Source organism: Ixodes scapularis, unplaced genomic scaffold (genome assembly GCF_016920785.2).
Source record: "Ixodes scapularis isolate PalLabHiFi unplaced genomic scaffold, ASM1692078v2 PGA_scaffold6__148_contigs__length_123643588, whole genome shotgun sequence".
Taxonomy (NCBI): Eukaryota; Metazoa; Arthropoda; class Arachnida; order Ixodida; family Ixodidae; genus Ixodes; species Ixodes scapularis.
The window spans coordinates 42,449,629-42,473,446 of NW_024609881.1; the positions used below are offsets into that span (position 1 = coordinate 42,449,629).

A 23,818-nucleotide genomic window follows, 5' to 3' on the forward strand; every position below is an offset into this window, starting at 1 on the left:
GTGTGCAAAGACTAGCGCATATTGATGCGTTACATACGTGCCAGGTCACAAGCGCGTTTGCTGACCTTCTATTGTTTGACCTAGATCACAAGACTCGGAATTAGGCTTAAAGAGTCCTTCCCAAAGATTTTCTGGGTAGTAGGACACAGTAGACTCAAAAATGTCAATCACCTGTCCTGCTATGGTAATAATGAAGTTAAATAAGCGGAATAAAAGAAAACAAAAATTGTAGGTCGGTTATGGCAGCGCCTATGCACACCTGCTGCAAATCATCTGCAGGTACTAAATCAAACTGGTTCAAAGCCGCCCAGAGTTAATTAAGCGCGAAAGTGCATACAGATGTTTAACCTCCGTTCAAGCCTATCTTCTAGTGAAGGTAAAAAAACAGATGATAGGTTACAGGAAAGGCCAATCATTCTTCTGTTCCTTCAACCCAAAGTTTTAAGGTTAATATTCAAAAACTAAAAGGGTAGACGCCTATAAAGAAACGAAGCACCAAGATATACCGCATGTTTAATCAAAAAAGAAGAATATCAAAAGCTGCGGAAATAATCCCTCCTGACCAATCACTAGTTTTGCCATCGTAACAATTATACTTACCGCACATGTTCTGTTGCTCTTCAATATTCAATCTGTACAAAACACGTGGGCGCTCAATGCTTAACTCATCTTGTTGCATGGAGGGGAATTAATCCTTGCGAGATTATTTAACGGAAATTAATCTTACGAGCAACACCTTGGGTTTCTTAAAGTTCCATTAATCAAATAAAAATGTTTGTCAAAAGAAAGAGCGGAATTGCACGGTTTTACTGATAGTAGTATTTGACTTGAATGTTTAAACAAATGTTAGCCACGCAAATGCTTAATATATATAATAAAAGCTCTGGTTTTAATTACCAGTGTTATAATATGTCATATATGTACATTATATATACAGTTTTGAAAGTATAAATATTTCAGGTTTCCACGATTTTCGCACCACCAAGAAATCTACCTGCTTGGGAAGCATTTGGGGCTTGATTCTTGGCGATAAAATTAGAAGTATTTGTTTATTGGAAAATACATTGTACATGATATTACATTAATTGTAGTTCTACCCGTTTCTAAAACAAGATTACTATAGTTCTCCATATTTATTTATTGTGCAGTTGCTTTTCTATTTCTTATGCTCCGATATTCTCAGTGCTTTCTCGTCCTCCTCTGAACCCTCCTTCTTTATCCTCATCACCCTCTCTTACTGCTTTCTCTACTGATTTCCCACTTTATATAAAATAACGTTTAATGTGGGATAGAATATCATCAATTATTTTCCGGAATGTAGGTACGCAGCCTCCAGGGGTGTTTGGATTGATTCTCGCCAAACACCCATTGTACTCAACCGCATGCGCACTTGAAACAAATTATATGCACTGCGTGACACCCTTTAAGTGCAGACATCATCGATGCTTTTTTCCCTTTATCCAGATAGTTAGAAAGGTACCAAAATGTACCCCTTAAATGTCTGCCCCGACTGAGGACTTTACGCAACGCTGACATTTTTTATGGCCGCGGCTTAACCCTTAAAGTGAAAGAGAAAAACCTGAAGATTCCTTGTTCGCACAAGCAGCGCCCAGCTGTGCGTATTTTTACATGAAACCCTGCATCCACCTAAATAATTAATTGTATTATCAACCACTGGGAAGGTGACAGAGAAGGCGTAGGACAACGACTTTTTCGTCATGGGTTTCTATCTACAATATCATTCATGGGGAAGGTAACAAATATATGAGAACAGGCAACAATGACTGCTTTATTCTTCTCCGTCCCCTTCTTTGTGTCACCTTCCTCATAATTGATACTGTTTACTAATAAAACTTTGGTTGGCGCTTGTTGCTACATAACGATTCAAATGTTAAAAAGGCGGCAACTGAAAGAGGACGAAAAATGTCTTCCATGCTTCCATACAGGTTCCATATTTACACAAAATGACCAACAAATGAAAAACAAAATGGCTACTATGCACGCTGTAAAATGGTGTTCTAAGCGCCGTGCAAAATTTCGGAGATATGCTCCGCGATGTCAATACAAAAATCTGTTTCGTGCTAAAAAAATCATGTAGCAAGATACACCAAATGCGTGACTAAGATGGTGTATGAAAAACATGATAAGATAAAACAGCGCAAAAAAGGTACAAAAAGAAGAGAAAATCCAGAGAGGACAATGCGCTGACTCATAACTATGTGTTTTTACGGATATAGAAGAAGAAACACCACGCACATCTTCTACCGATGATATATACGCTTAACTGCACGCGCTGGACCTTGATTGTCAGTTTTAGGAACTCTAGCTCCTTGCCAGACAAAGCCACTGACGCTGAGCTAATGCAGCTAATGACGCTGAGCTAATGCAGGCATAGCAAATAAAAAAACACGTGTGGAAACAAGCACGGCGAGCCGTTAGTGCTCTGTGCCATGGGCGTTGTGTACAACATTCCTCTCTCGTATGGCCGTACCGACTTTGGGGAAACCGGACGCTGCCTGAATAATGGGCTCCGTGAGCACAGGTACTCTCTCGGAGCCACAGTGGGAGGGCTTCTTTCAGTTAACTGTAAGGTGTGCCTGTGAGAACGGCCTTTCAACACCACCCCGATTTTAGGAAGGCACAAAAAAAGTGACGTGTGAGGTTCCTCAGGCATTCTGCATCCACAACGGCGGAAAATCTGCCTGAGCTCAGCGTGAGAGGTTTTGTCTAGTAAGGAGCTAGAATTCCTGAATCTGACAATGAAGGCCCAGCGTGTGCAGTAAAGCGCAAATATCATGGGTAGATGTGCGTGTGAACGTGTGGAACAATGTGAGTTATATTTATTCTCTATCAGTAAACATAGCTAGTAGCGAGTCAGCGCTCTGTCCCGTCCGGTTTGTCTCTACCTTTTGTACCTCCTCTGAACTCTCTTATCTCATAATGTTTAACAACTACCAGCTAGTCCAGCTCTCAACCTAATTATGATATATAAGATTCCTTTCACTTGCGACCATGTTTACATCGGTCAGACCGGCCCATGTTTTAACAAAACGGTGCCGGAAGACAAGCTTGACATACGCATTAATTAATGTAGGTATCTTGCAGAGAACTGCACACGTTATGGGTGTGAACCAATGTTAGAGCCCACAAGTTTCTGCAGAAAGGGAATGATAGGATGGGAAGAAAAATAATCGAAGCTTTCTCTATAGAAAGAGCGGCTGACAATTGCGTAGGCATGCCATCCTTTTATTTGCTGAACAAAGCAGTTTTGTTTCACAATGGCTCCGTATGATAAGAAATAGGAACCTTTTTATTGTTGCTTGGGGTTGTCTAGTGGTGATATCGATCAACAGTTTGACGATGTCCGGTGTTAGATTAAATCAGTTGGAAGTTGGCGCTTGTCCTTGCCGTACGTGTGTCTTCTTTTACGTCCGGTTTCAGTTCGCGCCTTTTAAAGATATAACTCATTGTTGAAACGAACACGATCGTTTAATACCTAATTTGTTCACGTGAGCTCATGTGTCTCGTCCTAAGAAACCGACCTCAGCGTTTGACGGAAGTCATTGTTGTCCCTCTCATTCTCTGTGTTGCCTTCCTCGTGGCTGATATTATTTACCATCACGCTCGTTTTGTACTTAATGTCTATGGTAGTTTTGATAGGAATCCAAGCCTAACGGTCACAAACACCTATATGACCACATATGTTACATTTGAAGGCAGTTAGCCCTCACTAAATAAACACTTTAAATAAAATTTTCAGTTACTTTGTCGGAATCATTAGGTATTTTTTGAGTGCGGTCAAGATTGTCTGCAAAAACGAAGTGTGTTCTGTACACTCGTAATTTTGCAGTCATTTTTCTGAAAACTCTACTTAAAAATAGGGGATTATATTTATATGTTAAAATTTGGTTTATATTAAGACAAAATACTTTCGCCAGCTGTTATTTTGTTTTAGTGGTGCTGGAAACATTATCAAGGATTTTTTTCTACGTATATTTTTCCAGCACCCTTTTATGCCAACAATTATTTTTTTATTTATAATACACCGAGTCGAAATGTGAATTTTACTGAAAAAGTGCGACTCATTATACAAAATTTTATTGACTCAAGTAATTCTATTAGTACATAAATAGCAATTATCTTTTTAACCTAAAATAAAAAGAAAGCAATTCACACTCACTTTGGTGTAGGTGGTAGAAAACGCATCCGCGTATCCCCTGAGCCAACTTCTTCCCTGAGGTCCAGACCGACTCCAGAGCAGTTCGGTGGAGTTGTCCTCAGAACGAGTGAGGAGGTTGAGCGTTCCACTGTTGGGGTGCCTCATGCTGTACCAGAAAGAGAAGCAATGGCCGAAGCCCCCCGAAGCAGGTAGGCGCTTGGACACCAAGTGACCCCTGCCCTCTGTGTTCCGATGGTTGGCGATGAACATGTACGGGCCTGGAAGTAGGCACCAGACGCAAGATTATTGTCACTAATAGCTTATAAAACGCAATGTGCGCCTCATCAAGTTCACACTTGGGGCGTTGTGATTGCAGCAGCAAAAACAACGTTTGTAGCGTGATTGCACAGTTCATTCTCATTCGTTCCACTGCAAATATTCCGTTAAAAATGAAGTGCTGGCTGGTCCAACTAAAAAGGCTGCGTGTATTTCTCTTTTCAGTTACGTGCCACGTACATTCGGGGGAATCAATTGCGAGGCAGGAGTGATTTCGTCAAACAGGAAACTAGTTATTTAGTTGGATGTAGGAGCACCGCGCACAGTAACAGTATGACTGATAGATGACAGCACAAACTACTGCGTATGGTTATTTTAGGTACAAATTCACCCTGAATTACTGTGTGAATACAATCAATTGAGGCAACTACATGTACATGTCCTTAAAGTCAGCGAGACATTAAAAAGGACTGCAATTCCTCATATTAATGGAACAATTATTTTGTTCTTTGTTTATGAACGCAAATGACATTTTATTTGTAGAACTTCATAACAAAAACTGGCATCCGAACGAATAATAGTATGCCCGTTTTAAAAAGAATGCCGCCGAAGTCGCTGACGTTAAACTTCTATTGACTGCTCCCGCTAATTTGGTTCTCATTTCCTTACACCTGTAAAAAGTGATAATAAACAAAAGAGTTTGCAAAAATATAAACCTACAGAAGAGACCCCGTAAATATTTCTTGCAATACCGAAGCATCCTTGCGAAATCTTGAGTCGGAAAAAAAAATATACCACGAGAATATTGCAGTCTTTTATAAATACAGGCAAAATTTGTATTCAAAATTTATGCCACGGCTCGCGTTGGACCAATGCTTTCTCCTTAGTACGCTGGTGCGATGCGTGCGCGCTGCAAGACACGCTAAATTGCGATGCCTATTATCTTTGTGTCGCTTTACTGCACTACAGAAATGCGCAATGAGAAGCGCACTCAACGATACTAATTCACCGGAACAAACGAGACTCGCACGGGCCAATCGCTACGATCTTGTGTTGTAGCGTGCTCTGGGTATTTTTAAAGTGGAATTAGGTTAGTGGACCAGCCAGCGCAATCACATCACTACAGTATGCTGCCTCCAGCGCGCCTACAGCTGAGTAGTGTGCCTACACGGTCCTTAAATGCGGTTCCTCTATTTTCGCCCGATGACCTCATACAAATGTCATATTGTTGGTGAGGCATCTCACAGTGCATGAAATATTTTGCAGCAACAAGTTGGGAGGACATGGTGATAGCGACAGATTTATTTGCCGGATTTGTTTTCTTCTTGAATGCCTACGACCAACCGTCAGTACCGCGACGTCCGACATCAAGGCACGCTGGCCACTATGACGTGATTTGTTTACACCTCGGGACGCACCTTCGATGTACGGGCGGTCAAGGACTCTAAACACAACCCTGGAGGAGACGCGTTTAAGGAATCGTACCCATAGTCAAAAAAGCCTTACCCCTTTAGTGACTAGATTAGTTGGCAGAAGAACACAAGGTAACCCTTTCCTCGCATTATAAATAGGTGCTTATATCACTCCTTGGATAAAAATGAGCACTACGATAGTATGGAGAAAAAGAACTCTGTTATAACAAGATAAAATGAAATTCCGCAGAGCCTTACAAAAATGGGTATCCTCACCAAGGAAGACCAAGGAAAACAAGAAAGCAAATAATTTAATTTTTTTTTGTAGATTGTTCGCTTTCTACAGATGATTTCTTAAAGCTCTAGAGGATTTTGTAGAAATTCAAACTTGACAAATATTTGTAGCTACCGGGCGTATCTTCTTCTACACAATATTTGGTATTTCATAATTAAAACTAGCTTAAAAAACATAAAACTAAAGTAATTCTGAACGCAACCTTATCACTATAATTCAAACAAATATATTAAAAATAAAACGCCGTGAATGGTGCACAAATGCGGCCTCCGGATGTGAATTATACTCAGACGCGGACATACAAGGGGAGGTAATAGACATGATAGTAGAATAATTAACTAAATAATGTAAATTAGTTTTAAATTTAGGTAAACGAACATATGGTTCCAAATAAAAACTCGCTTAGCGTCATCGAAAACTCCTAAACAAATACATTTTTGATCCGCTGAAAGTATGTGTGAAGCTTGGGGTTCCACGAACGTTACCACACGTGCACCAGGCGCAAGGCGTGCGCTGCAAAAACACGGACGATGTGGAAATTATTACTTTATCGAAAACCTATGCATTCCAGGCGCTTCAGTCTTATCTGTATTGTGTTGATTTAGTAAAGGTCTGTGACGTTCAGCAAGTTAATAATTGCAGTATGTTTATTATCCTAATTTAGAGACCTAACTAGGTTAGGACACGGCGCTTATTGGGGTAGATTACTCTTGAAATGAAATGCACATAAGCTAACTAGAATGTACGCCATGTATTGAGACTGTTAGAGCTAAGTAATCAATTTACGAATGTTCATCGTTCTGGTTTGGCCACCAGGTAACACAGGCAGAATTCTGATATCACTGCTCTAGTGAGTCACACCATGTTTGGCATAAACAACTTGACTATGATCGCGCAGTTGAACGCTTTCTCCTAGGTTCACAAATGACGCCATGTTCGCGCAAACTCGGTAGGTTGCGATCGCAAGCACTCACTTTACTGGGATACCATAACGCTCATTGCTATCACTCGTGCCACATGGTTATTTGACTTTCAGCCGAACTTGAACGTGCGAAAGGTCGGCTCGCTAAGCTATGCTCGGTCCTTCGCCCTCTGGTCGCCGGGTTCCTTTCCGATCCCATGGGTTCGGTGTCAAAAGAACGCTTGCGTAGTTCCCAACGCAAAAGCAGTTCAAATGTCGCGAAGTTTGTTTGCTGCGGGATACCGAAATTTTTTATGAGAATAAAACAAGTTCTGAATTATTCTACTCGACGTGAAACAAGGGAACGAAATTTCGCGCGCGATGCTTGGACCCTCTCGGATACGATGATTTTGTGTGAGCACCAATCCACGGTCGAGTACTCTTTTGTGCGAGATCGTCGCAGATGACTGTTAGTTCGTCAGTGACGGTTGCGTCCTCGCCGCTGGAGCTGGTCGCCAAGGGGTTGAGGTAAAAAAAAATCAGTTTTTGTGATCTCTTGACAGCAATTACTATCATTGCTTATGCGGCTAGTGTTGAAGACTCTGACAAAGCCAGTGATGTAGTATACGTCATCGTTTCGAAACGCCTAAGGTGAGCAAGAAAGCTGAAGCTTGAGACTCCGAGTAAGCCAAGTGTCTAGTGCATGCAACGGGATGCCGCGCCGCCAGGGTCGGTGGGCTAAGAAAATCACGAACACCCCAAACATAGCAGCCTTCACGAAGGGAGTGGATGTGAGGGTCCTAGGACTAAATATTTATTCACAAAACTATCGAGAATTATAAAAAAGTAGGGAAAAAAAGGAACATAAGTTAGGCCCTAAGAGTGTGGTACTGGTGTTTTGTCCTAATCACTTTAATTGATAAATTTTAGTTATTTCTACTTATTCTCCTGTCGAGAAAACGCTTATTGCAGCGGTCAGCAACCCGCGGCCCGAGGCCCCATTGTGACCGGCGAAGCAAATACACGCGGCCGCCGGAACGACACAAGTAGAGCCCCTTCGCCCTTTTCCATCCCCGGCCACTTTTTCACACAAACTCAAGGACCACACGGACCACACAAACTCAAGGACCTCAAATGGCTTTAGACCGCAACAAGCATGATATCCGATTAGCCTTGCCCGGCATAGCCATACTTGTACAGATCACGACTTCACATCCTGCGTTCCGTTTCTTCACCTGCCTCCCCTTTCTCCCTCTCTTGCCTTCACTCTTGCCGACTTGCCGTTTGCCCCGTTCTTGTCAGCTTTGTGACAACTCAGCCTGTTTCTGCTACGCATTGCCGACTCCTGCCTTATATCATGTCCCTCGGCCGTATAACTCACCTACTCAGGCCAAAATTAGTGTACCTTGCACAATTTCTTTAAATGAATCTGTTCGGATTAAAATCCAACACCCAGTTTCGCTAACACAACAATGCTTCCCGGCTGCCTCTTCACGTCCATTGGCCAAATGAATACAACATGTGACCGCAGCTAAAACCACAGGTGTTTGGGTCGTAAATCACAGTACGAGTCTTGGTTGGGTAAACGTTTGTTTAAGCTTTAATAACTCTAAACAAATCATGAGCCATTCCACACCGTAAAGGTGGATGGTCAGCCAATCTCCTTAGCACACGACACAGACCCGCCCTGAGGAGCTGGAGGAAAGTACAGTAGACACGCGCGACGGGACCGCCATCCCGGGAGAACAAAAAAACTAAACACGCAAGCACTTGGAATGACGACAAAGAGAGGGCGGTGCGAGCGTAGACATGGCCGACGCGGGTCGCACAGTGGCAAATCTTTGAGAAACCCTTAATATCTACCTGAGAGTCTACTGATCATGACAATGGTGCTTTTGTACCACTAACCTACTGAGCAGACCTATTACAAAATTACCCCGCGCCGAACGTGCTGGCCTCAGCAATATTAACTTTTCTAAAGCAAATGTCTAAAAAAAATGGCACTTTGCACGCGCGTTTGTCAATGCTTTATTTTGGTTATTTACTTGGAATCTTTTGTACAAAGAAGGCGTGGGCGTGTGCCAGTGCAAGTGTAAGTGTTTGGTTAGCACACGGAAAATTCACAAAACTGTAGCCATACACAGCTTCGCTGTTTAATTGTGCTACGTTTAACGATTAAATTCCATATACGACCAGTTAATTGTAACAACGCTTCATGCAGTTTTAGAGCTTAATTTAACTTAAAGCAAACTTTTCTGCATATAAACAATAAGCAATTTCGGGCGGTTTGTGCCTAATTATAGTTCTTTGTGTCCAATTATGAACTTCAAGACATAAAAGGAAAATTCCAAAACCCTAACGTCTTTCCTCCAATTAAATTTATTTGTATACGCAATAATTTAAAGTGAACTTCTTGCATACATTTGGATTTTGTATTTCGTATTCGCAAACTCGTATCTTGTATACTTCTTCAATATAAGAATAGACTGTACCTGAGTGACCCACATCTACGGAAGGAGGCTGCCAGCTGCGGATGGGTTTCCCACCAGTGTACTTGACCCAGTCAAGCTCGGTCACTTCATTCTCTGGGAACCACCCACACTTGTCTTCGAGCTCAAAGGAACAGCTGACCAACAAGTCCTCCTCGTCTGGTGAGAAAACAAAAACAGGTAAAAAACCCGAATATTGCCAAATTTAAAAAGAAATGCAGTTCATATTGACTCAGGTAGAGACACCCAGGTTAACGTGACAAGGACACGCCATCATGTGGCAGCGTGACGTCAGGGTGTGACATGATGTTCACATAATGTGCCCGAGAAGCGAGGACGCGCTGTTTTTCAGGGCCCAATAAATAAACTATGCATCCCAAAAATATCAAATGCTCCAGAATGTGACGCTGGCGGTTGGTATATAGCGCGAACGTTTGAGACCAGGATGTTACCTGGATCAAAAAAAATTTCGAAAAAATAAAAGCATCTAGGAGCCCACATCCACGCCTGCCCAATATTGTAAAAACATAACTCGAAACTGTGGGCCCTCGTGAGATTTATAACAGTGGAAAACGCTAGTCACCAAGAAAGTGGTAGGGCTTTGTTTTCTTTCTTGGTGACAAGCTTTTTTTTTTTTTGTTTTATTGAAACAGATGTTACAGGTGCCAAGATGTCATGTCTTGTTTTGACAACATTAGGCTCAGGTGGTCGTCAGCTTATAGGAAAATTTATTTTCTCTCAATTACATTTCGATCCCAGTAATATAATGTAAAAATATCGCGTCCTATCCCAACCTCTAGCATCATATTATCGCTTAGTTTTATATTTCTGCCACGCAGAGTTTATTTACCCAAACAGTAAATCACGTTTTTTTCGTTTTTTTTTTCGTCGAGTACATTCTGTATTATCGCAATGAATGTTACCTCAAACTCCCGCTCCAGTCTACTTCTGCGTCTCCGGCCCCCACAATTATCTCTCAATTTGTGAAAGTGTGAAATGCAGGAGCTCAACTACGCATTACAATCGAAGTTCGGACCACAAGTGTCTAAAAGAAAAACAAGCAGTTACGCTAAAGAAGCTTGAAGGAGAGTTCCAGCATATATTCAAAGTGATATTGCGTGACACCAGAGTGTGATGTCAAATCACGTGACGCCGTTGTATTTGTCACGTTAAAGTGGTTGGTGTCGTGTGACTATGTGACGTTCCGCCAACCACACGACCAAGAATGTGACGTTCAACCATCCAAGCATATGTCGTCACGGTGCCGTGTGTCAAGATGTCAGGTGATGTTACGTCGCATAACAAAGCGTAAAGTGACAACGTGACTTCAAGGCGTCATGTGACGTAGTTCACGCTGGTGATGCCAGGTGAACAACCCCAACTTAATTGACGGCCGACAAATGTTTCGTTTTTGTTTTTGTTTTGCTTGTGAAGGTTTTGGTGGCGGTCCGGCACACTTTTCTCCTCGATACAAACTTGCTCGGATATACTACTAGAGTCATCACCTTACAAATGGGACCACTCTTACTTATATTAACTCTTTATTATTTAACGGTTGAAGGGATCTGGATATTTTTGTGTAATTTTTCAGGCCTTAAATAAGGTTGGTGAATTCATTTCATCACTCGTTTATTTTCCAAGCAGTCCAAGCTGATTGCTATAGGGGAAAGTATTAGCTTTTGAGTAACCATTTTAGTTCACTATATGCTTTTGGCGATTCCCCCATGGGTTGAACCTTCACAAGTGCTCCTAGCAAGACACTCGTTAAAATAATCTTGTAGCAGTCTTTGGTTTTGTCTTGTAACTTTGCTGCGTCGATTCAACCAACAAAGCGATGTTGACGAGCAGAAATTGAGGGCGCAAACGAACTGCTGATGATTGAACGTGATGAACTGAAACGTTGAGACTAGGAAAAAAGATGCCAAAAGCTCTTCTTCTTCCTCTCCTTCTTAGTCGTCTTTCTCTATAGTCTCAGGGTTTAGTTCATCAGATGTTCCTCTCAGATCTCTTTAGTTACGGGTGAAGCTTATCAAATTAGGTTGCTATTCATGACAACAAATATTAAATTACGTAACATACCGAAGCCACTACCCTAGAAAAATATTCATGCCCATCGAAATACCTAAAATAAATTATAAAAGACACTTACATTGAGAAAACGCATCAACAGCTGCATAGCGATACGTACATATGCGTGCTTTGAAGGGTAAATTCTTTATTTGGTATCACAGCTAGCGGTAGTTAACACCCAAATAAGTTTAGAAAACAGAAAAGTAATTGTTATTGTGCAGTACCGCGAGATTCAAAGCCATAGACCAGTCGATTCTAGGCCTCTTTGTGACTTGAAACAAACTGTAACCCTCCGCTGCACAGGACGATGACACGCACCACCAGAACTATTTAAATAAAAAAATAGGTATCCTCGTTTTTCCTTTAGTCCGACTGCTGCCGAAGCTACAAACCGATACATATGATCGAGCAACACCAGAATTGAATTGTCAAGGCGCTGCATGCCTTTGTGTGTTTACTGGCTAAGCCAATCGCATATAGAATGTAGCAACGGTTCGCAAATCATTCGCCGTGTGTGATCAGTCCGCCAGGTTTTAGCAAACGCAGAAATGGGAAGAGCACCGTGACGATGTAATTTTGACGTTGTTTGATTTGCTCTATCCGATCTTAGAGTTGGTCGGGGTAAGACTAGATGTGAATCAGAAACAAAGAGGGATGCCGGGATTGAAGTAATTTTTTTATTATTATGATTAGAGAAGTGAGCCCACAATTTCAGAAAAAACAAATGGTCAGGCTATTTTTTTAGACATCACAAAGTGCATCCCTAAAGCAATATATTATTTTTCTAACAACGAAAACAAACGACGCATTACCCAACGCTCACTCTCAACCCAACTGTAGCGCAAGCAGTTCGGACCAGATGGCAAAGGTACGGTACTTACCGGTACCTTATTTGGAAGAGTTGGAAGTGATTTGAAGAAACTTTAAATGAGGAAATAGGGTTGATTCCCAGAATGTGACGCCATTTATCCGCACGTACTCGTCTGCCTTGGTAACCGCCGTTTTCTTATAAGGAAATTTCGAAAATCACTTATATATCACGAAGTAGCCAACGGCCAGCTTTAAAACCTTGACGTGTCATCCGGTCTGCTAACGCTATATGTTTTTTTTTTTTTTAAATAACCATTTGACGATGCGTTTATATTTATGGTTAAAAAACAGTGTATGTGTGTGTGTGTTTTTTTTTTTTGTTTTTTTAGAGGAACCTTGTGTGTTGAAGTAAACAGCGCAATTAAGGTAAGGAAGAGAAAACAGGAAAGAGAGAGCGCTCACTCACAACTGAGACCGTCACCAAGAGATTTCAGAATCTTAGCTCAAAAGCAAACAATGTGGAGGGAATGTGTCTAGCAAATAATAAATATCATTACTATAACTTACAGGAGTCGCTGCTTCTGTCTGGATGGCAGCCGCGGTATTCAATGGCGTCGATACTGGTGTGTGTTCCGTCGGTAATAAAGTAAAACTGAAAAAAGCCAACACTGTATATTAAACCAAACACTTCCAAACTACTTCCGTTTATTCCTGCGACCAATAGCTTTAAATTTTTTTCCTATCGGTTTTTTATCTAAAATTAGAAGAATCAGCCAGATTCAATAGACACAATATCTTATATTTATAGCGAGTTCGTTTCACACGCACTGGCACCATTCGAGTTCTCTCCCAGAATGCATCGCACTCACAGAGTGTTGCACAAAAAGCTGGACTCAAACCACGACCAACTCTACAAACTCGCCAAATGCACCGAGTGCAGAAGACTGATGCTGCCGCCATCTATGTTGTAGAAAAGGTACCGACTTCTAACCGAAACTAGCGCCTTTCTGTTCGGAGTGATGCGTGGGAATGCGAGAATGCAGTCGCTACCAACGTTTATCTATAAACGTTGGTTTATAGATAAACCTGTAGTTTATAGTTGCGATGACTTCAAGCAGCTAGGCTGCCGTAGAGATAATTACAGACGGCGTAAATTTCCGCAACCAGCTGTCTACAAAGCAGCTGGTTGCGATCTTTCTATTCTTATAACCGTTTACACTGAAGAAAGCTGGTGATGCTGTCCGAGCAGAAGCTTGATCCGTTTGAGCATGGTATTACGCGTGAACCACTGAAAGAGTACGGCTTAATACTAGCCTGTTGGAATATCCAGCAAAACTGGTACTTTCGATTTGGATCAACATTATAGGTGGATTAGACATTAGCCTTGGAGAGGACGTCGAGAACGAGAACTTTCTCGAACAAAATACGACGGGGCAAGTTAGCTGGCGTAGGTAAATGTTAAACATGATGATGTTGCCCAATCCTCAAATAAAGTCTCCATCTTTAGCTTTCTCTGATGCTTATTTGGCAGTCAGAGGTTTCTGCTGAGGGAGTTTTGTCGACAAATGTTAAATTTTTCACCCGCACACGGATGGTGATAGACATCTCGGTGGCCGCTGTTGCGTTTGTTCTGAGCATTTCTTTACACACTGGTATATTTCAGTGTTTGTACGGCAACAGAGCGATTTAAAACCTGCAAATAAATCACGGGTTGTCAATTGCTTCCTTCGTGAAAAGCAGACGCTCACAATTCAAGCTCGCGTTTCATTTCTTTGTCCGCGGGACGCGATTTCTATCAGAAAATCTACTTTTTTTTTTCCGTTCGGTTCCGCGCACCATCGTAGCAGACGAACCCTCGTCGTCTGCTCCCGCTCCTCGCCGGCCGCACCGCAGCGAGGCATGACGGGATTGCACTTTGGCGCACTTCCGATTTTCTCGGTGCAGTGAGTGCATGCACGCGTGGGGTGTCAGCGCTGAAACGAACTCGGAGAGTGCAACCACTCGTGGAGTGCCGGCCGAAAAACCCGTTCCACGCTGCGAGTGGGCACGCGTGGGCACGAGTGCCGTGAAACGAACTCGCTATTATATTTCAAAATGTGGGGAACACTTGCCACCTACTACATCAAATAATTCTACGTTTTTATTATTCGTTTCTATTGGTACTATTTCTGCCATGTTTGTATATTATACAATTATTGCATCTCCACTTATATAAAGGGTAATGACTTAAAACGTAATTAAATTAAGCACTGAATAGGTAGCTTACTATAAAAATGACCAATTACGATGAGAGAAATCACTGGCTCCATCCACGCACTGCAACAGTTCGGCTTTTCTAATACTTTCTATTATTTTGGCCATAATTTTGTTCGCCGTGGGCTTGAAAAGCATTCGAGAATGCTATCAACGACCATTTCTAGAAGATAGTATGTACATTTAAATTCTTAAGTACTGTAAACGCTTCATTCTAGTTAAATGCACCTCAAGCTCTTTTTAATAGATGGCGCCAGCGTGTCGCTGTGTTCTTTTGTTACAAAGGAGTACGAGGCTGCATGACTTGCTCAGTTGAAATCAAACGCATGTGTGCGCGATGCCATCCCAGCAACCAGACGACGGCGCCATGTACATTCGGTTGAGCGCGTAGACTGCTCTCCGCGCCTATCGGGAAACGGCGCCGGGTCCATAACTCTCGACCAGAGCCGTATATGTAGAGAGTTTGGACATTCATTGGGAAGTATAAAGGATAAATGAGAAGGGGAAATTTGTCAAAAGCGGGCTGGGCGTGTTCCAGGGCATCTTCGCTTATTCGAATGTGGTCAATTAGGAGCCGGAAAGAAACACTGACAATGGTCGCGAGAAACGAAAATAATGAGAGCGTCGGTGTCACCCTCGGTGACTGAAAATATGTCTCACGTGATGTTTCAATCACGGTCATTCAAGATCATGGTGGAAGAGCGGAACCAGCGGAACGATCGACATAATCTGTACGCCAGACGCCGAAGGCCGGGAATCTGCAGTCCGAGAGGTCACCCTTTGTCCGAGCTAAAAAGTGCTCGAGCGGCACATTTGTTCCTTACATCGTTTTGAATGATGATGTTCGAAACATCAGGTGCACCTTATTTTCAACAAGGATGAGTTTCTACATTTAACCCTTACGAACCTATTAAACCATATATTTATTTATATTATTAAAGCTGTTTCTACCTACCACCGCTAGAGGATTCTTGTCGGCTTCTGGTTGGCCAAGAAAGCATGTCGAACCCTCGTTCTGCGTCTGGTGCACGCCCTGGCTCTGCAGCACCTCCCATTGACCAAACTTCCTCGATATGCGGCTCTACCCTCGACTAATTGGGTCACCTTTCTTGGGATTCGCATTGTACCGTATCAAGTGGCGCTGGTCTATCGGCAGGGGAAATGAGCTTCATGTTGAAATTTTACAAAGTAAATTCTATCCCTGAAATACCCTCTTGAGGAAACTCCCACTGTTACGTGTACGCACCAAGTTTGTTGATTGATTTTAGGACAGGTTCTAGCATTAAAAACTTATTGCTTCCTGCATGAGGGGCTAATAGGGAAATAGCATGCTTAGCGTTTATGTCGTGCGCAATTAAGATGTTTCACGATAAAAAAATAAGCATTCGACGACGCCAACTGAGCCGTCATTACTTAGGGTGAGGAAATAAATAACCTTCTGTTGCACTCTTGCTCCCCCCCTCAGAAAAAGTGTTTAAAGTTAATATGTGCTCATGACTTCCTTATCAACTGCTTAGACGATTGGGCCTTTCATATTCTTGCGAGCTGTTTTTTTATGATGTCGTTCTGGGTTTAGAGCGTTTTGCTACATACGCGCTAATGTTGATCGCGTATTTGAGAGGCATATTGTAACCTCGAGAATATACAGGTTAATTAGGTTGCGGCTGGGAGGCGGTGCGGATCTCAAGTTACTTTACAAACAACCAAGAATACACGAAGCTTTATACGCGTATTTCTTTATTTATTTATTTATTCGTTTCTATATCCTCATGGCCCAGGAAAGTCTCAGGAGAGTCACAGGCTAAGTTTACATGGATGCCACTGCAGTGCATCGGATCCAGTTAACGAATTGAATCGGTCCATGTAAACAACTCGGATCGGATCGGATCCGATCCGATCTGATCCGCTGGGACCGGGTGGTTTGAGATAGTCAATCCGAATCGAGACTATAAATGTATAGGCTAGCGGATCGGATTGAGTCCTCGAGCGAGGGATTACGGGAGCTTTTCTTTGCATGCCGCTAGGCAAACCGGACACCTCGGAAACAATCTGAAGGTCACGAGGTTTGCGTTGTGATCCTTCGACACGAGGTTCCGCTACTGGTCGACCCGAATCCATTTAAACGTAGTGGTTGAAGTGGATCCGATTTGCTAACTGGATCCGATGCGCTGCTGTTGCATCCATGTACACGTAGCCACAGAGCACGTGGATATAAAACGTAAGTGAAGGTTTTTGAAAGATTTCGAAATGAGACACAATCAAAGATTTAAGGTTTATAAAAAAATAGGCACCGGTTTCTAGGAAGAGCAATGATGTACGCAGAAGAATAGACAAGAACTGTGAATTTATTATCCACGTCTTAAATAATTTATTTTTATTCATACTCTTAATGCATTTTGTTTTGCGATCTTAAAAGTATATGAAATACCACAATAGCATAAGGTTATTAGGTTAAGAGCTTTTGCCCGACACGTGCACTAAATGTTTGAAAGTGATGTGAATAACTAAACTAAGGTAATCATGTTCTAGGCATTGTTGGAAGGTGTCTGATTTCTATTGCATTACATTTTTTCATAAAATAATGTCTATGGTGAAACGACCATACAGAAACACGCCAGTACAAAATAAAAAAAAACAATCTGCTGGTGCATTAACTTCCCCTTGCTCCTAATTTCGTTTTCTAAAAACCTCACTTTGTCGAGCTAGGGAATTCAGGATGTGCGAAAAGGAATTCATAGAATGTTAGGAAACAATATTTTTATACAATATGAACATACATTTTACAAACCTAAACTATTAAAATATTTCACACACACACACACGTTCCTAAGACTAGTTCGACCCTTTTAGACTTCAATTTATCTAAAAGTTACAAAAAAAGCTTACTCTGGAGCCGGGATTCCAATTTCCAACTTTGGCTGTCATCTTGGTCCACGCGTGGCTACTCTCGCTCCCCTTGAGCAAGGCGAAGCGCTTTCGGAAAACACTTCCATACTTGGTGCTTCGCTGCACTCCAAACCACAGCCACGCAGGGGCTAAGAAATAAATATATTCTTCAAACGACACCCGCTTCAGTTCAATGTGAATATATTCACACTTTTTTAGGTCATATACTCCACTCTGCAGAAATGTCAAAGTTTACATAACCTATTTCCTCATCTTATTTAAACAAGTCCCCTTTGTAAAACGTGCTATAAATGTGTCCAATAAACAATGTGTACATAAGATATCCTGCAATAACTTAATGACGCCTTTAAATTGAAGAACTAAAAACAGCGAGAACAAAACAAAGGACGAGAGGACACGAACAAAGACAGCACTCTGTCTGTTTAATTCTCCTCTTGTCCTTCGCCTTGTTCGCGTAGTTTTTAATTATTGAATATCCGGAACCAACACGCCAAAGTCTTCACCCTATTACACCTTTATATATATTGGGTGTTTTCGATTTCCACCTTTACAGATTTGTTTAATAAAAGCCGTGAAAGTCACACTTATGCGGATTCTCTAGGTGGTATATGGCCAGGGGGATATTTTGTGGGTGGCTAATCTTTGCAATTAGTCGAGAAGTTATTTAAGATTCGTTAGATAACTTTTTGGTAAGTAAAATTAGACATATGGTTCTAATTAGAAACTTACTGAGCGTCATCGAAAACCACTACAAAAACTATTTTTAGAACAAGTTAAATCACATGGGAAGCTCGGAGGCAAAACCAAAGTTATCACACGCGCAGCAGGCGCAAAAGTAGTAGTGGCGGAACGCGATGATAATCTAATCATCCGCGTTTTGCCACTGCTAGCTTTGCGCCTGCTGCACCAGTAGTGATTTTTGGGCGCCCCCGAATTTCCCACGAGCTTCAAGTCGTTGTAGACTAAAAAGAGTTGATCTTGTGGTTTTCGATGACGCTTTCTAAGTTTCTAAATGCAAATATATTTATATTTTAACAAATTAAAATATTAATAAGTTTTTAAAATTAATTAGCCGACTTTTTGTAAAGATTAGCCACCCATTTATTCTTCCCTGGACATTTAACTCACGTGCACAAACCGCAGAGTGTACCTTTCACGACTTTTATATAACATATGTGTGAAGCTAAGAAAACAACACCGTGTATATAACTGAATTGGTACCCCAAATTACAAGTCACAATATTTTTTTCTCGCAGGCACCGAGTCTTGAAGTTGTGCCGGAGAGGCTGAGATGTTTTTACTGGCAGTACAAAAATGTAACGTGAAATGTTCCAAACTGGGAAAAGTATAGCCTCTTTCCGAAGTGTTACAAGAAGTTTGACGGCGTGAAATGACTGCTGAAAATTTACATATTCACAAAACGAAAAAGGCACAAATACTGTGTTTTTAACTGCCTTCTCGACCGTCAGATATACAATATACGATGTTACCCTATTGGAAATGACTGGAAAATTTGAATGTTTTTTTGGCATCGCCTTCATTTTTCGTTTTCTCAAGAGGCAGTTTATATTTAGAGATAATAAACTTGGAGGACGCTTAAGATTCGCCTTTTAAGAGTAGTACGCAATAGCTAAATACCATATATAAACTGTCGCTAGTTCCCCAGCCATGCAAGTTGCTCTGCGTGGGTTAGTCAGTAGACTGTTCCAGTCGCCACTGAAAGGTCGTGGGTTTGGATCCCGACTAAAATTCCTGAATCTTTTCTTTAAGACTATTGAACTAATTCAAAAAGTAAAATCGTTTTAAACATGTCATTTTTTAATCAATTTCATTCCACGTGTGACGTGGCGTTTTGCGAGGGTTTTGCGGGCTGTTTGATATTGCCACGCGAGGTAATGTGGTTATGAAATTACGCCCCTTGCTACTAATTAAGATTTTCCCGTCGCGACGCCTTTGACGACGTCTTTTCTGCGACACGAGCTCCTAAAGCTATCTCGTTAAAGAAATGTGTCATGGTATTCTGAAAGTGAGTTCAGTTTCTGTTGCTCAAAAAACCTCCGAAGCTTATCCCCTTTAATAAAAAATCACGAACCTTCACTACCACCCCCCAAAAATAACTACTCCGATGTTATAAATAAAATGCTTCACAGTGATGTTCATTGTGTATTCGGATTTGCAATCAATGGTGGACTGGTTGACGCCCTTTCCTCGCTTTATGAAGTGTAGGACGGCTCCAAAACCTATCTCGTCTTCCAGTCTGCGTGCTGCGTCATGCCTTTCGCGTTAGTAAACTGCAGAACGCACTTACACCTGTCTCAATGAACCAAGACTGGTCCATAACAAAGGTGTAGCTTGTTGTTTCTGGTTCTGCCGTTACGTGGGTTTTTCTGATGAGTTTAGTTATTAGTTATAAGTCGGCGCCTGGTTTCGTGCAGTTCTTCCACTCGTCTGTGCCCTTGCTTTGCGCTGCTTTTGGTTCGCCATGCATCACCAACTCCCTCCAGATAGTGCAATATTGTTCAATATTGTTATATTTATTACACTACGCTTCTTTTTGTTGAATTCATGGTAGTTGGGATAAAATTGCCGTCCGTATTGAAGGACTCAGTATTGTGAAACAAAAAGCGTACACTGACAATACAGTGTACTCTCTACAGCGAGCTAACAACATGTTGGTGTAACTTGAGCTAAGTTACGCCATGAACTGGAATGCTGAAATCCTTTCTAAACTGATAGCGGCAAAAAGTATGTCTGACTGGTGTTTGAGAGCTAACTAAAATATTATGAACTCGTACGCGTCCATAACTACAGGGCCAAACTCACGTTTACTGATGAAAGCATAAAAGCTGACGGTACATGGGTGTGCAATTTCACCAAACCTTGGTGTCAACAAGGCGTTCATCAATCCCTGTGGATCATCTGCAAAGGCAAAACAGTAATAGTTCAAATACTTTGAGGAGCCTCTGCTAACACAGGACCAAGACGGGCGTGTCAACTTAAAAATTATTTTAAAAAGTTTCAAAAACCAGAGCTTCAGCTTATCGATCAGTGGCCTATATTCTAGCAGGGTATTAGACTCGAGACAATGTTAGCAAATTAAATATTTGCCCTAATTTGGTACTCAATACATGCACAAATAATATAAACGGGCGAGATGTTTCGTGCGAGTCCAACGAACCTCTCTTTTTTTAATGCTTTGAAATTATGCTGAAGCTTCTCTAATAATTTTGACAAAAAATATCAGCCAGCCAGTAATGACATCCTACAAAAGTTTCCTACATGCAACGTTAACATCTTCCCTGTCGCCTGAGAATAACGTTCATTGCCCCAGCTACTTCAATATGCGCCCCGAAGTGCCGGGAAATAACGCGCAATTCCTCAATATTTCGTTGTATTGAAGGACAGTTTTATTAAACAATCAATACCCATACGAAGCAAAGTTGGCGCCCAAGATAAACAGCATACAACTATGCCCAATAGAAGTTAATTTTGCATTCGTCAAATTATAATGGCAATCGAAAGTTTTCGTAGACCGCGTTTCTCCCTCCACTAAGCCCTCCGCAACAAAGAATCCGCTACAACAACTGCGCGCCAACGACCTTGACTGTTGAGTTCCGGGTATCGTAGCGGGTTTCGGACAGCGTTACGGGACGACGTAAACGATCTACGAGAATACCTTAAAGACTAGCGAAAGTGCCGCAAGTATTATTTTTTTATTAATCGATCCACACGTCACCTTGATTTGTTTCCCTATAGGCACAATAGAATCCTTGGGGATCTTGGTTGCTGTCCGTTTTCGGCAACCCAACATCACTCGATGGATTCTTGGTTACGTCTTGAGCCGATGTTCGGTTCCACGTGTACCTTGCATCCGGATCAGCGGATGTCAGACCACACAGATCGATCGAGAAGTCACAAGCTCCTGTGAAGGTTAAAATTAATGTTAACACTGAAGGACGAGTAAATGCTATAGAGTCGTTGACCCTGAAAAAAAATACTGTATTCTTTTCACCGATGAAATACACTGCACCCGATGCCAAAGTTTTCACTACTAACCTTCATCTTAATCAAAGGTTACAAGATATTTTCTTATTGTTTCACAAGGTAAATGGTGACAGAAAAAGACCATGAAAACATGGGGATGAATAGATGGCGCCAAATGTTTTGGGGATTGAACGTTTCTTCAAATAGTTTTTTTTTTTCGTTTATAAGATAAAGCGTTGCGTTTAAGCTCTAGCACCGGTATCGTCCCTGTAGCTTTAAATTTTACGGGTAATGAGCGTTTTATTTCGCGTTCATATTTTAGCTTTAAAAAAACAACACTGTACTTTCTTTTGAGGGTTCGGGGGGGGGGGGGGGGAGGGGACACGGTGCTCTTGGTTCAGAAGAAAATATACAATTGCCACTCTTCCCCATGCAATAAGAACTTCAACTTAAAATTAAACTAGAACATCTCCAACCAATTATTTGGGCCGAAGACACCAAACAAACGGATAAAACCAGCTACACATATTAACAGCAGGTACAAAGGAAACACAACAATGATCTTCCGTAAGAATGACACACTACCTTAGCGTCAGCTTGTTGTTAAACATGAAACAAAACATAATTGCTTTGACGAGGTTCGGTACCCATGCGCGTAAAAAAAAAATATTGAATGAAACTAAGAAAATTAATTCATTTACCTAAACAAAACAAGCTCAAAATGTATTTTTAGTTCAACCGTAAACATCAAAGAGTGCGATGATCATAATATTTAGCGCTACAGCCACTTCATGAAGAAGGTATTGCAGTACACACTGGGATGTCATATTGCGCGCTTTGGCGTATTTTTTTATTCTTTCGTGTGTAGAATGCAACTTACAAACACGCTCCGTTTTTAATTAACACTTGGGACAAAAACAAGCAAAAATCTAGTCACCAAGGAGAAGGCACAAATTGTGTCCTTTTTATGTGAAACCTTTAAATAATGTGCTGAGCTGTGCAGAAAGTAAAAAAAAAATAACATATATATATATATATATATATATATATATATATTCACTTCAGTATCGGTGAATTCGGTCTACTAACGAAAAGTGTCTGACTGGCGCAAAAATCCGACAGATTGTGCAGCTAATAAGCAAAACGCAGACTCTGATTTCTGATAGCAGACTACCCGTTTGAGTCAAATTATGTGAAAACCTCTTTCAACGCAATGCATTATTGCAATATGCTATTTTTTATAAAAAAGCAATGCATGAACACAAAACAACAAGAAATGCTCTTTATCGAACTACTTCGGTTATATGTCAAGAGTCGCTGCCGTCGCCAGTCTGTTGCAACACCCACACATCCTTCATTTGCAGACTGCCGCCGCAGGTTGCGAATTCACGCTCTTAATTTGTTACATTTTATTCAGGTTCGCTACTGTCCTGAACGTTGAATACACAGAAGGACCCATGTCGGCAGCTTTAATACAAAAGTCTCACCTTGATTCTTAAAGGACACGATCTGTCTGATCTCTTCAAAGTGCAAACGATTTGTGTGACTCGCGCGGTCTTTCCAATGCTCATTTCTAAATAAAATAATTTTTTTTCAAATTACTCCGCTTTAAAAATTAAATCAAGCCGCGCGATGTAAAAATTTGCCTAACTTTACTCGCGGAGTATTTGTTACATAACAAATCAGGGCACTTGAAAAAAAAAATTCTTTCCAAGTTTAGTGTTTCTTGAACATCCAGGCGGATTAACATTACCATGGCGACGGAAGGTTATAACAATAATAATATTTCATAAATTGTCTTCAACAATAATAGTGGAGCTAGAGAAGAAAATCTGTAATTACACAGCTTGACAGGGTCGTCGATTCCCTACATAGGATTAATATCGGAGATAAAGAAACAGTAGGAATCAAAACAACAGTAGTTTAGAACACACAGCAAGCCAGCAAGCCAATAAGAAGAAAAAAATTGCGAAAAAATAAATGAAGGACAAGAACACTACTGCTTTATCCATCAACATTTGTAACATGATATATATTAACGATGTTGTGACCCCCTCCCAACCTTCCCTATTGAACTTTGTTATTGCTGAAATCAGGGGGGGGAGCATTCTGCCAATTGGACAGTGCCCCGATCTGCAGTAACAATGCTCAAAATAGCAAAGCAAATTTAGTTCTGCTGACTAGCACTGTGTCAAAGTAATGAAACATAAAGTTGACTTTTTGAAACATTCCCACCTGAGGCTGATTTTGCTGCAACATAGT

General features: G+C 41.3%; 1 protein-coding gene across 1 annotated transcript in view; it reads right to left on the bottom strand.

Annotated features, from left to right (window-relative positions):
• LOC8039626 (MAM and LDL-receptor class A domain-containing protein 2) overlaps nt 1-23,818 on the bottom strand; it is a 297,389-nt gene that overhangs the window by 53,744 nt on the left and 219,827 nt on the right. Inside the window, exons 44-49 of the mRNA XM_040210496.1 lie at nt 21,309-21,494; nt 20,396-20,491; nt 17,552-17,700; nt 12,980-13,064; nt 9,536-9,691; nt 4,181-4,437 (exon numbers count right to left, since the gene is read on the bottom strand). Of these exons, the coding sequence (XP_040066430.1) occupies nt 4,181-4,437; nt 9,536-9,691; nt 12,980-13,064; nt 17,552-17,700; nt 20,396-20,491; nt 21,309-21,494 (929 nt within the window). The remainder of the gene's footprint in view (nt 1-4,180; nt 4,438-9,535; nt 9,692-12,979; nt 13,065-17,551; nt 17,701-20,395; nt 20,492-21,308; nt 21,495-23,818) is intronic.